The sequence below is a fragment of the Crinia signifera genome, chromosome 2, assembly GCF_055691185.1.
Source record: "Crinia signifera chromosome 2, ASM5569118v1, whole genome shotgun sequence".
Classification (NCBI taxonomy): Eukaryota; Metazoa; Chordata; class Amphibia; order Anura; family Myobatrachidae; genus Crinia; species Crinia signifera.
This window is the reverse complement of record NC_139218.1, coordinates 113,373,297-113,387,276: the sequence shown is the minus strand read 5'-3', so window position 1 is coordinate 113,387,276 and position 13,980 is coordinate 113,373,297. Positions and strand designations below refer to the sequence as shown.

The 13,980-nt window shown below is 41.7% G+C and overlaps 1 protein-coding gene across 1 annotated transcript; it reads left to right on the top strand.

Moving 5' to 3' along the window:
- The first annotated feature begins 335 nt into the window (after positions 1 to 335).
- On the top strand, positions 336 to 10,995 carry LOC146058430 (uncharacterized). Its single transcript, XM_083170709.1, has 5 exons — positions 336 to 969; positions 1,948 to 2,088; positions 3,687 to 3,748; positions 5,708 to 5,971; positions 10,874 to 10,995. The coding sequence occupies exons 1-5, from the start codon at positions 336 to 338 to the stop codon at positions 10,913 to 10,915; spliced, it is 1,143 nt and encodes a 380-aa protein (XP_083026835.1). The 3' UTR covers positions 10,916 to 10,995.
- Positions 10,996 to 13,980: the final 2,985 nt, after the last annotated feature.

Here is a 13,980-nt window from a genome sequence, read left to right as displayed (position 1 = left end):
CTAAACGAATTACAACTAATGTAGACGATCTGGGTTACTTTGTGTTTGTGAAGAAGTACAGTATGACCTTCCTGTTTTTGTGTAAGCACATTTACACAATTGTGTGTATCTTTTTTCTTGTAAGCGTGCAAGTTCCTGTACATGTGTTCCTCATATGTCTGGTTATATGGTAGTGTGTGCATATGTGAAAGCAAAAATGTAAGTATTACTTTGGGTTGGTGTGTGCCAGTAATTATGTCACTATGAATAATTAGAAAAGCTTCCTGGCTTTAACCTGTCTCCTTATTGTTTGTAAATAGTAATATGTATTATTTTATTTTTCAAACAGGCATAAAATGTCAGAGGCGGCAAGCAATAGCCCAAGAACAGAAAGGAAAGTAAGAGGGAAGTTTGTTTCTTTGAACAAGCAAGAGGCCAAAATGGTGCTAGAAATATATGTGAGAAGGAGTTTGAGCAACTGTGAAGCAAGAACAGAGATGAGACCCAGTGATAAAAGGGTGCAGAGATCGTACAGCGAACGCACCAAATCTAAACACAGAGCAAAGAAAAATAAGATGCTGATATCTACAAAGGCAGAAGTTCAAGAACCAAATACAATAGCTATAAATGGCAAACACACAGAAACCAATGACACTGCGGCAACACACAAGCCTGAGCCAGCAACCAGCACCAAGGCTAATAAAGTCAAAAAAGCTTCATGGTTTAAGACTTTTCTGAGTCGCTTTTTTAAAACAGATGGAAATCTTTCAGAGCAAAATGTAACTGTGGTCAATAAGGTGGTTCCAGACTCTGCGAGTACTTCCACTGATGGACATTTAAAGCAGACTGCCAAAAAAAACAGCTTAAAAAGAAATAGCATCCGAAGAGCCTTTTCCTTAAAGAAGAATGCATCCGATGAAGAGAAGAAGCTGAAGAGGCCCACCTATCTGCCACTGAAGGGCATCACTAAGCCACTACCACTCAAACTATGTAAGTATTTCTAGCAATTCTTAAACCATACAAAGTAGAAACTATAGAGCAATAACAACAGACAGAGGCGGAATTAACATTGTTGCAGCAGGTACAGTGCACTGGGGCCCCTGAGGAATAAGGAGACCACTGCTGCCCCTGTCACCCTCTTCTTGTCACCCTCTGGTTTTCTCTGTCACACTCTGCTTCCCGCTGCCTCTCCCTGTCACCCTCTGCCTCTCCATGTCCCCAAATGCCATGTTGCATATTGTGAACTTGAGTTGGAGTGGAGGAGGGGGGCCAAAATTATATTTTTGCACCTGGGCCCAAAACCAACAAGCTCCACCATTGAAAACAGGCAAATTCTTGAAGAATGAGTGGCATGCAAAAACATGTCTACCAAAATGAAATGAGTGGTATCTGTGTCTCTGTGGAATGTAAAAGCATCTCATTGCTTTCTATTAGAAATATGGCAATTCTAACCCCTAATATGTAATGCTATTTTTGTAGCGATTACAGGGTTTCTTGTGGATCCTGTAAAACATTAACCGTTTGGATTGTCAAATCCGTGTCAGTTTGCATCAAATCATGGACGTTTTTGCCAATCTAAAGCCGTTTTGACACTCCACAGTCGGAACAGCGCTCGCCCCGCTTCGGGCTCAGTGGCTCGCTTCGCTCACCACAGGTTCTCTCTCTATGGGGGTCGTGGGAGAATAGCCGATCTGTTGGGATCCCGACTGTCGGGCAGTCATTCAGCACCCCAACATACACTGTAGACTTTTTTTTTTTTTTACAAAAACATTTACAGATTTGCTTTCCAAAGTTTGGCTGACTCTGAGGAATTTTAACAGAGGAGTAGACCCCAGTACACATTTTCCACTAAATTCAAATCATTTTATATAGCTCCAGTTTACTGCTACCACTGCTACATGCTGCTCCCATCATGTTGATATTTACAGATTATACAAATATATCATCATATTTCTGTCATTTCTATAGGTGAAAAGAATGAGAACTGTTATTACCAGCATGTGTCCGAGGAGATTGAGAACCTAGTAAAAGATATTGATAATCTGGAATTAGGAACAAGAAAGCCAAGTTTGGGTGAAGAATTAAACTCAGAAGAAGTGTTGGACACTGGTAAATTCATTTATATTACTATGATTGCATAATTATGTGTACCATTAATGGTTACAATAGCAACACATTGAAACCTTAAACTACTGACGTAGACAGTCTCAAAATCGAAATTTCTTTGACAATTAGACACTATGGGGTAAAATGATTAAGATGGGAGTTTTATTGAATATGGAATGCTGCCCATAGCAACCAATCAGAATCCACCTATTATATTCTAGAAGGTGCTAAATAAATAAGAAGTAGAATCTGATTGGTTGCTATGGGCAACATCCCATCTCCAATAGAACTCCCATCTTAGTAAATTGATGCCTTTGAGTCTGCAACAATATCTCACATGGCACCAGGTCTGCCGGACTCGAGCCCCGGGCCCAGACAGAGGGTGGGATGCCCTAACATATATCGCCCCCCTTCCCGGGCTTCGCAATTGTTAATGACCACATATGCTCTAACATGTGCGATCATTAACACAAGGGACAGCTCTTGCGATAAGAGCTGTCCCTTGCGATGCGTCTCCAGCGCTGGACTTCTGGGTCCGAGACCCGGGGGTCCGCCTGCGCATGCGCAGAGCGACATGGACGGCAGGGGGCATGCTGGGTGGGATCCGTGATGGATCCCTCACACAGCACTGCGGTAAGAAGCTGGCGATTCCCTCTGCAGCGCGGACCCTGCGGAGGGGGGTTAGAGAATACATAAATGCGGTAAAAACTCCAATAACGGAGTTTTTACCGCATTTCTGGTTTAAAGCATGTGGTGGGGGTTTTGCCCTGCTAATTCCTTCAATCCTGGGCCTTGCAATTTCTGATGGCAGCCCTGCATAGCACTGCTATTTTAGTTAGCATATCATTCTCTACAGTTTCATTCATCAAGAAAAGTTGTAAAAAATATAACTTTATGTACTTTAAAGTACAATCACAGAAAGTTTACAGCCACTCAAAAAACAAAACAAAAACAACAGACTTATACTCCTTTCACACTGCACCTCTTGACCGGTATATTGCTGATTTTTTAGCCTTTTAAAACGGTTAGAGCTGCAGTGTGAAAGCACCAGACTGCATTTACCGGTTACAAATGACCGGTATTTGCAAACGGGTAAAAAAAGTCCTACACGGTTCAGAGCCGTTTTTTATGCAGTGTGAACGGCTCTGAACCGGTATATAGGCAGTAGCTATGAGAGCGCAGTGCATATGTAATGAGCTGCGCATTACATATGTACATATGTAATGAGCGGCTCATTCATATGCACTGCACTCATTACATATGCGCATATGTAATGAGCGGCTCATTACATATGCACTACACTGTCTTATAGCTACTGTCTGTCCTCCTTTCACACTGCAAACCTGCTTGAGACCCGGTATTTATGTGCAGTGTGAAAGGGGTTTAAAACGGTAATATACCGTTTTAAATACCATTTAAAAATACCGGGTCTCAAACATTTAGGCAATGTGAAAGCAGCATAACAGACTAGTGTCTGTGTAGCTAGTTCCATAAACTACAAAATGCAGTTTAGCTTTATAAATAACATCAGAATTGGTTGTTGTGTGCTACTGTTTTTGTATTTAGTCTGTATGTAACCTGTCTAATTTTTTTTTCTCTAGAAACGGTCATTAAGAAAATTGTCTCCATTCTCCAAAAACAGGGGGATGTATATGATAGAAAGGTATGTAATGAATATACTGTATAGGATTCTGAAAAGCGTGCCTTTCTACTGTATTCACATACAAGTTATAAGTGTCAGAATATTGCACAAATTAAAAACTGTGTAAGTGGTACACTCCAGCCCTTTACTACAAGCCAGTTATGCCAACTACTCTACTGGGATATGTACAATAATGTGTGTATCTGAATAAAACATGTGTATACCTGTACTGATATAAACCATGAAATAAACTTGCAGATGAAGGTGACACTCAGGCCCCCCAAAAAATGGGGAACAGCTGTTTCAGAATAAATTTTTTCATCAGGAATACAACCAAGTCCAGATTAAGAACCACATGGGCAGAAAATATTCACAGGTCCGTTGTCTATTTAAGTCTGTAACATTAACAGATTTGCAATGTTTTGTGGGAAAAAACTACAATTACAATTTTTTACTGACTTTGTGGCCAGAGAATGGTAAATGGACCATCCACCCCATTGTGTATCTAGACCAGGATAAAATTCTGAAACATTGGCAACAACTGTTCCTCTGCATGTACTGTTTTTGAGTGCTGCCTTCATCTGTTAGCATAGATCAAGAAATCCAAATAAAAACTCAAAGGGAGTTATACCATATGTGATATCATAAGTGTACTTGTGAAAATTCCTTTTGAAACAGTGGGGCAGATGTATTAAGCCTTAACAAGAGATAAATCCAAGGGTGATAAGGAGAGATAAACATCTAGCCAATCACCTGCCAACTGCCATGTTACAGGCTGTGTTTGAAAAAAGTCAGTAAGGAGCTGATTGGCTGGAAGTTTATTTCTCCTTATCACACTTGAATTTATCTCTTGTTAAGGTCTAATACATCTGCCCCAATGTCTCTAAAAACGGGTTATTTGGCTTGAACCCTCATTGATATCGCAAACATGTGGTTTGGTGCATTTTATGCACTCTGAAAGTATATCTCTCTACCAAATTACCTAAAACAGTGGTTCCCAACCCTGGTCCTCAAGTACCCCCAACAGTGCACGTTTTCCAGGTCTCCACACAGAATCACAAGTGAAATAATTAGCTCCACCTGTGGATCTTTTAAAATGTGTTTGAATAATGAGTTCACCTGTCTGGTGACCTGGAAAACGTGCACTGTTGGGGGTACTTGAGGACCAGGGTTGGGAACCACTGACCTAAAATAAGGGACCAATGATCAGTCCTTATTTGATAGATAACATTTTATTCTAGATTATAGGAATTCGTTTACAGCATAAAAGATGGTGTCAGAGCACCCATTGTTGCTAGGGGAATGGTACTGATTCCCATCAGGACCCTTACAGGTGTGGGCTCAATACCTTCCAAATAAAATGGAGGGGAATATTCCACCGCTGGGTAAAATGAAGCGGCAGCAGCACTCAAGGTATCAAAATTCCTAGATGTTCATTCATCAATGTCTTTTATATATTATGTTAAAATTGCCTTATTTCATGACATAGACTCCCTCGTAGGTGATACACGTCATATTTCCAATTTTTTAATACCTTCGTAAAAAAGCAGGGCGTCTCAGAGCCTGCAACATTGGCCTGGGGGAATATAAGAGTGGAACTTTGCAGGTGTCCCGTCACCAAAGGGATTATTGATTTTTTTTATCCCAAAATCAGTCCATGATGTTGCTAAGGAATGCAAATTCATTCAGAAGGAAGTAAGGATCTAGTGTCTATAGTTACACAGATAAGTAGATAACACATAGTAATTTGCATTGCCGCCTTGCAAGAGCTTCCGGGTGTGTATCTTGCAATGGGTCAGGGAGTAAAGCAGTTTACTGAGCTGTGTAATAATATGTTGATGCTATAAAAGCATAATAATTATGATTGCTTATAATTACTTAGCATGTGATAATATTACAATCTTGATAATAATTTTCGGCTTTAGGTTCTATCGGATATATATTGATGTTTACTAAAGTTACTTTTCTTTATATTTCCAGATTAAGGAAGACCCTACTCTCAATAACTTCTTCAGAGACATCTCCTATAATTCATTCAAGCAGCTTGCAGATGTCTATATAGACAAGGAAGTAAAGAACAGGGGAACAGATGCGACTCCCGAGGACATGAAATTTGCTTTCTCTGTTCACTTTACAAAACAGGTTGTAGGACTCTCCACTCATCCTGCAAACAGGATTATGGGGTTTGGAAATCAGTATCTACAAGACACATTTACATGGCTCTCATGCAATATGGATAACGTGGTGAGTCACAATGTCAGGAATAATGATCTAAGCTAAATTAATATAGCAACTATGTATCTAGTATAAAGCCATGGAAAATATTTTAACAACCGGTTACATTAAACAGCCTATTTATTGATTGATAGGAGAAGATTCCTTTCTACTGTTTTTTTGTTTTTTCCCTATTTATTAAAAGTTATTGGCAGCCATGTCTATCACAGAATAACACATTAGCAGTTTCCAACACTGGGGCTCTCACATGATAGGTTTAACAAAGCACGGGGAAGCCTACTGTAATTAACAGGCCAACTCTGTCCTTCATTCACTATTGCAATCTAAAGGCCCCCATACATTATACGATTTGGGCACGATTTTGCCCGATTCGGATGAATCGGACAGTGAAATCGTCCCAAATCGCATATGGAGACATCCCCTCCGCGGCCCCATGCGCATTGGGTCAGGGTCGGGAGGTCTGACGGGCTGCACATTAGATTTGGTAAATCTTATGTGCAGCCTGGAGGCAGGCAGAGGACGCGGGGTATTGGGAGCTGAGCGGGGCTGATTCAAGGAGCCGAGCAGGGGAGGCGCACTGACCTGGGCGGTGATCGCCGCAAGCAGGGAGCCGGTGGTCCGGGGCGGTGAACGCAATGATGGGTAGCAGAGACCCTGTAGCGTGGGGGAAGCCGGACAGCAGCGGGCACACATAGAAATGAATGGACAGTCAGTGATTGGCAGAGAGGTCTCTCAGTCAGAGAGCTCTCAGACAATCACTGGCTGTCCATTCATTTCTGTGTTTTTTTTACTATGTGCGCCCGCTGCTGCCCATCTTCCCCTACGCTACCCGGCAATCTGGTCCCCTCACCGCCCAGTAAGTAACCTCACTGCCTCTGTGTCCTGGCTCTGTGCTTTCAGCCCCCCGCCGCCCCGCTCTGCTTAGCTCCCGGCTCCCTCTGACAGCAGCTCCCCGGGGACTGCATGTGATGAATCGCATGCAATTCATCACATGCAAAACTTGGCACATCAAGTGCCAAATTGTGTGTGACCCTCCCCGGCAGTGGCAGATTAAGCCTTTGGGGGGCCCGGGGTACTTTAGAGCGGGGGGCCCCCTTGCACTTGTCATTACTGGCCGCACACTGCATGGGCAAATATTATACTGTCAAAACATAGAGTAAAGGCAGAATAAACTTGGTCAATGGTTACCTGCAGGGGATATATATATATATATATATATATATATATATATAGGCAGGGGGTTGGCGGCACTCGGAATAATAATAGACACCATATATATATATATATACACACACCACATGAAAAGCCTGTGTTTGTCCCTCTGCCCCTTACTCTGGAGGAGACCTCACAGTCCTAGTGCTGCCTCTGATTAAAAACCCTCCTATGACTAAGCTGCTGCTGCTGTTCTCCATGGACCTGAGAAGTATGTAATGAGCTCCACCAATCAGAGCTCAGCACAAACTTCTCAGCCTCTGTCCTCTGGTGCAAAGTGTCATGGGACTTAGTCAACTCCCAGAAATGCACTGCACACTTGTGCAATCAGTGTGCCTTGCCTCCCGATGCTCAGCACCATAAATCATTGTCACATTGGCAGATAGGTAAAGCTGCAGCACTACCCCACCCATGCACAAAACATTTAGCTAAAAAAAAAACACATAACTTAAACATTTTCTTTTTAAAAAAAAAAATGACAACCACAGGGGGCCCCTAGCTAGAGGGGGTCCCAGGGGCACTGACCCCTTGCGCCTCCATTATAATCTGGCCCTGTTCCCCGGGGAGTTGTCAGTAGATTAGGTCCGACTTATCCGACTTGTCCTAATGTATGGGGGCCTTTAGTTTGACAATATCCCAAGGTCAGGACAGAATAACATGGCTTTATTACTAAAATAAAGCATCTTCTATTTAGATAATTCAGGGCTTTTTTTTGCAACTTTTTATTTATTTATAGTAAATATGCAAATAAATGCCCAAGTTCAGGCTAAACAGCCCCAGCAATATTTAAAGGTAAATTAATCTAAAAAAGAAACTCTTTCTTATTGCTCATTATTAATAAACAGATTGTAAACATAAAATTGGACAGAAGATAAATAAGAACAATTTGGTTTATCCAGACAGGACTTGCGGTCTAAAGTAATAAGGATAGGGTATTGTGGTTTGGTTTAGGGAGTTAGGGTTTAATTTAAAAGAATGGGGTTTTGGTATTAGGGATAAGATATTAGGACTGGTTTATGGGCTAGTGTATTAGGGTTAGTTGGGGATATTGGTTAGTGTATAAGGGATAGAATATTAGGGTTAGTTCAGAAGTTTGGGTTAAGATACAAATTTAGGGATATGGACTGTGGCAATGGAGAGGACATGGTTGTTAGGGTATTAGGGCCAGGTATAGAGTATTAAGGTAAATATTTAGGTTGAGGTTTAGGGTAGGGTACTTTGGCCCTCATTTTGGTTGATTTGGTCCCCGGCATGTTTGCACCAGGAGCTGATGTTTCTGTCCTGCGCATGCGCATATTAGCAGCGGTTGGTCAGGGTGTTTCCTGGGCGTACCCACCAAAACACTGGATGCACCCAGGAAAATGCTGGGGCTCCCCATGTGAACACAGATGGGCACCTGCCTTCCGGGGGTGGGCGGCTGATGTCACAGGATATCAGCCGCCCCCAATTCTCGGACCTGGACGCCGCAAGTCTGTCAGCCCAGACTGACATAGATTTGCGAACATGGTAGAAATAATTTGATGGTCGGTGTTACCCCATGGATGGATGTTTAAGCAAAACATCCCTTCACAGTGCGGCGGGGATATTCGCACAGGGGGGCGGGGGGCATTCCAACTACCGCTGCTTAGCGAGCCAACCAAAATGTCCCCCACTGTCCCTTATTGTTTAGCCTACATTTTTTTACAAAGTGATTATTAGAAATTACACATAGAATTTGCAAAATGATGCAGAGACCAATAACACTGTGATAAATACAGATGGAGATCGCCGGCGCAGAGAAGCTCCATCTCACACGCACGCGCGTCCCAGTTTACGGACGGCGCTGCTGCGGGTCCCTGCCAATCTCCACTTCAGGAAGACGGGCCACCATAAGGGGGGGGACGGCGTGGCGGCGAGGGGCACCGGGGGAGGCGGCAGGCGACGGAGAAATCGTCAGCCCCTGCAAGAACTAGGCCGGCTCCATCTGTACTGCAATATTTTTTCCTGACACCATAATATGGTGCAAATATGTACTTCGATTACAATTCTGGTTCTTTTGTTTGTTTATATGAATGACCCTATAATATTCCTGTGACAAAAATAGGGAAAGACGAGAATAAAATGACCATATATGGATGGCCCTGCATCTGGGGTGTCTCACACACAACTGAATCTACGTATACATAACACGTTTGTGTGCAAGTGACTACGTAGTAGCACTGAGAAACTCTAAGTGACCAAAACACTACAATACTGTTGACTTATACAGAGGGGAATAGATGATGTTATCTTGTGTTCAGTGTGTTGTTGAGAGTAGCTGATTCATCTACTTGCTCAAAATAGCATTCTCGTCAATGACTCATCTGCACATAACAACAATGCACTGTAATGCTTACATGTTGTAACATAAGCTATGTTCATTACGACATATGGTATATGTTTACAAGATACTTGCGGCCGGCCTTTGTTAGACAGATCAAATGACTGGAAGACAGTAGGAGGAGCAACTGTGATAATCAACATAACTATGAGAGCTAATCACTCTGATTGCCTGAGTATTTGGGTCATTGTCATTTTTGGTGAGCTACTGTATAATGGGAGTTGGGTTTTTTGAGGATGACTAGTGTTTCATGAACACACTGCCAAATGAAACAGTGAAACATTTTGCAGCCAGACCTGTACAGTGACTAGACAGATTGCCGACATGTGCTATACATAGTATAGTGTAACTGTGATATTATCATTGTAACACATAATGTGGTATTGCCATGTACACTTATGAGACATAATAGTGCAGTTTCACTAACTTTGGTAAGCTAGTTTTGAGAAAAAATAGAAGTAAAGCTCGATTCATAGATATTTTACCAACACACTTTATGGTCTATTTACTGAGCTTTGGATGGATATAAAGTGGGCTGAGATAAAGTACCGGTCAATCAGCTCCTAACTGCCTTGTTATAGGCTGTGCTTGAAAAAGTACAGCTGCTAGTTGGTTGGCTTTTTCTCCATCCACTTCATCTCTGTCCAAGCAGGAGAAATATAAGGTATGGGCCCCTAGTCCCCAGAGCATGCGCTGGTCTCCGGGAACATGTGCAAATCACTTGGAAATGGCCTTGGCGACCATTTTCCTATTGATTTCTGCCAGAACTGCAGGGATGCCACCACGTGTCTCCGTAGAAGTAAGTATAATATATTGGTGTATTGTGTGCGATGTAGGCCCCCCTGGACCTAGAGGCCCATGAGCAATGCACACCTTGTACCAATTATAGAAACGCCTATGCGCCTAAGGGTTAGTACATAGACCCTATTACCAGAATTATGATCAGGACTTGTTTTCTGTATTTTAAAAGATACCTTGCTAGCACAAACTCTTTTTCCAGGCTAAATCCTGAAGAACTTTAAAACTATATTATAGGCATTGAGCTGGTATAAGTGTTTTGATGGTGGCTACATTTTGTCAAAAAAGCTTCATCAACAACTATATAAACACTGTAAAGTATTCATACCTTTCTCCTGACTTTCAGACGCAGAAGGGACACGTGGAAAAGTTACTGTTATAAAACAGAAGCTGAAATATTTTTGTATTTATTTTATTCAAAAACAAGGAACAGGAACATTTATGTTTACAGTTAAATGTACTAAATTCTTATTTTTTTCTGCATATTATTGTTAATTATTATATTGTTCTTTTATTTATATTTTGTTTTCCTTTTGCTTCAGGTGAATTGTGTTGGTACAGATGGATGTATAAGCCCTGACTGAGAAGAAAATGACTTGCTGTACATACGGACAGTCCATGAAGCTGGCACATGGCAACTAGATTTTATTTTTGCAATATAGAGTTATTTGGTACTTATGTAGTAACTGGGCTGCCGATTTTGAAATCGGGTCCATCGCATCGCATCGCACCCGACCATATCGCATGCGATGCGATGCGATGCGATGCGATGCGATGGACCCGATTTTTCCATAGGATTCAATGTTAAAATGGACTAGAATTCAATGGGAAAAGGGGTCCTTTTCATACCCCTACTATCCAAGTGGGCATGGAGTTGGATATAAACCTGTGGCGAGCGTAGCGAGCCACCGAGCCCGAAGCGTGGCGAGCGTAGCGAGCCCCGCGAGGGGACACAGAATACCGTCCCCTCGCTTCGCTCGCCACGCTTCGGGCTCGGTGGCTCGCTACGCTCGCCACAGGTTTATATCCAACTCCATGCCCACTTGGATAGTAGGGGTATGAAAAGGACCCCTTTTTCCCATTGAATTCCATGTTAAAATGGACTCAGTCCATTTTAACATTGAATCCTATGGAAAAATCGCGTCATTGCATCGCATCGCATCGCATGGTCGTATGCGATGCGATGTGATATCGCATCGCATCTGATTGTATGCCTTAACTTAAGGCATACAATCAAAAAATCGGCAGCCCAGATACTACATAAGTACCAGTTATTTAAATGTTCTTTCTTTCGAAAATGATGTTTTTCTAGAAAGCTATTATACTGCTGGATCAGTAATAGATTTGATGCACTTATTTTTGCACTATAAACATTTGCATTACTTCATATTCATCGTTACTGTGTTTTCTGCATTTTTGGAAAAGGAAAACATATTGAAGGGCCATTCCGTCAATTACTTAAAAAAAGTAGATGCATAACAGTAGCATAACATTAGCATATGTAATCTATACAGTTTACAATAATTGCCCACTGGGTTACAATAGCCAACATTAAAGTGATGGTGAGACAGACGAGGTAAAATAAAGAATAATTATTGTATATAAACAGGTCTGAAAAAACAGACTTATTACATCAACAGCATTTATCAAAGTAACTTTGACTCCACTTGTATATGTGACTCCTGTAGTAAATATGGTACTTTAAGGATAACCTCCCCCACTCTGGTCTTCTAGACTTGTTTACAGGAAGTTTGGTTTGCACAAATAAACTGCTTATATTTAAGACATACTGTAGCCAAGCAGTAAAGTGGATCACTAAATGTGGCTTGGATATTAGACAGCAGTTACAAATAGATTATATTGTTTAACATCATGGGGTATTTTTGGAAATAGAGATATTGTAGGGTATTCTGGTTTCGATGGTCGGGCTGTGCATATGTGCATGCGCTGGCTGCGTGCACTCACTGCGAATAGTGGGGTCACTGGGCGTTCTCATGGTAATGAGGCCATGACACGGGTGAGGGGGCAGGCAGCTCACATCACCGTATGTCAGCTGCCTGCCCATTTCCTCCCGAGGGTGCACGCATATTGCCTCAGAGCAACCTTACATATGCATGGGCCTTCCACATTATTCGATGGTCACCGACCACCGACCATCAAAAGATGTGGGTGTTCCCCCCAGCATGCCAATGGATATTTATGTTAAACATCCTTTGCAGCATGTGCGTGGGGTGGGGGGTTTGGGCGACTCGCAGCCTTGCTATTCAATCAGAATAACCCCCATTGCACATAGCACAATCAGATTCTAGCTATTATCTTCTAGAAAAGCAATAAATAAATGATCTGATTGGTTGCTATGGGCAACATCTTCACTTCTAAATACCCTCAGTTTGTAAATATGCACCAAACATGTAACACATGTTTGGTGCAGACCCATATACCACTGGGTACTGTGTTACATGTTCCGTACTTAATGTTTGTATTATGGAATTTATAGATTTTAATTTTTGCAACTAATTTTGTACATTGCAATTAAATTGTAAATACATGTAATTTTGAAAATGTATAGATATTACTGTAAATAAAAACCTATTTTTTAAGAGTGAATAAATTAAACAGGAAAAAAAATATGTGTAATAACTATATATTTCATTGCTATTTAATAAGTAGTTCATGACACACAGGGCATGCATTGGTACATACATTACTTAAAAAACAAAGAAAAGTAGTACATCGAAAGCAGTACTAATAAACACAACTTCATAACAAACTTAAATATTTTATTACTATATAAGCTAAAAATAAACAATAATAAAAAGCGAAATAATAATTTATGTATGTTTACTAAACTATCTTATTAATACTGGCTCCGGTGTTTCAATGTAGTTTCCATAAACCTGTATGCAAATCTAAGTGGACTTGTTGATATGGTGGCCAAAATGAACAGCACTCTCAGATCTAATAAGAATTCGCAGCCTTGCGAGTCAACCAGAAAAAAGACCAATACACTGTACAAACTCCACACAGTTAGGGCCATTTTGGGAATTGATCTCATGACCTCAGTGTGACAACAGTTTGCCCTCAACACCGCATCAGCTCTTCTAGGCACTCTAGCACAGAGTCAGGGATTTTTATAGGATTAAAGTCAGGTGTATGATTGACTAATCATACCAAAGAGCTGATAATGATCAGAATTTGTATATGTCAGTTGAAACTAACTGAAACAGAAACCGCTGTGCAGGAGGCTTAGAACTGGGTGAGGAACAGCTAAAGTCTGCTACAAAGGAGAGGTTGCGGAAGACAGTTTAGTCACAACCTCACCTTTGACGTGTATTCCACGTTCCCTCACCACGCTTCGGGCACACTTTATAAAAGCAACTCCAAGCCGACGTGGATAGTGGGGGTATGAACAGATCAGGAGGATGCATACCACATTCCCCTCGCCATGCTTCGGGCTGGCGTGGATAGTGGGTATTTGAAATGAAGGCATTTGCCAACATGTAACATGGAGCACTTTCAAATGTGTCCTTTATTGTGCATGAGATGCACTTGCGCATGCACTACCCCTTTGTGCAGGAGACGCACACGCTACCGAACCCTGACGTCTCTATGAAGCAAACACAGGCATTACCCTGCCATACCCTGCCGC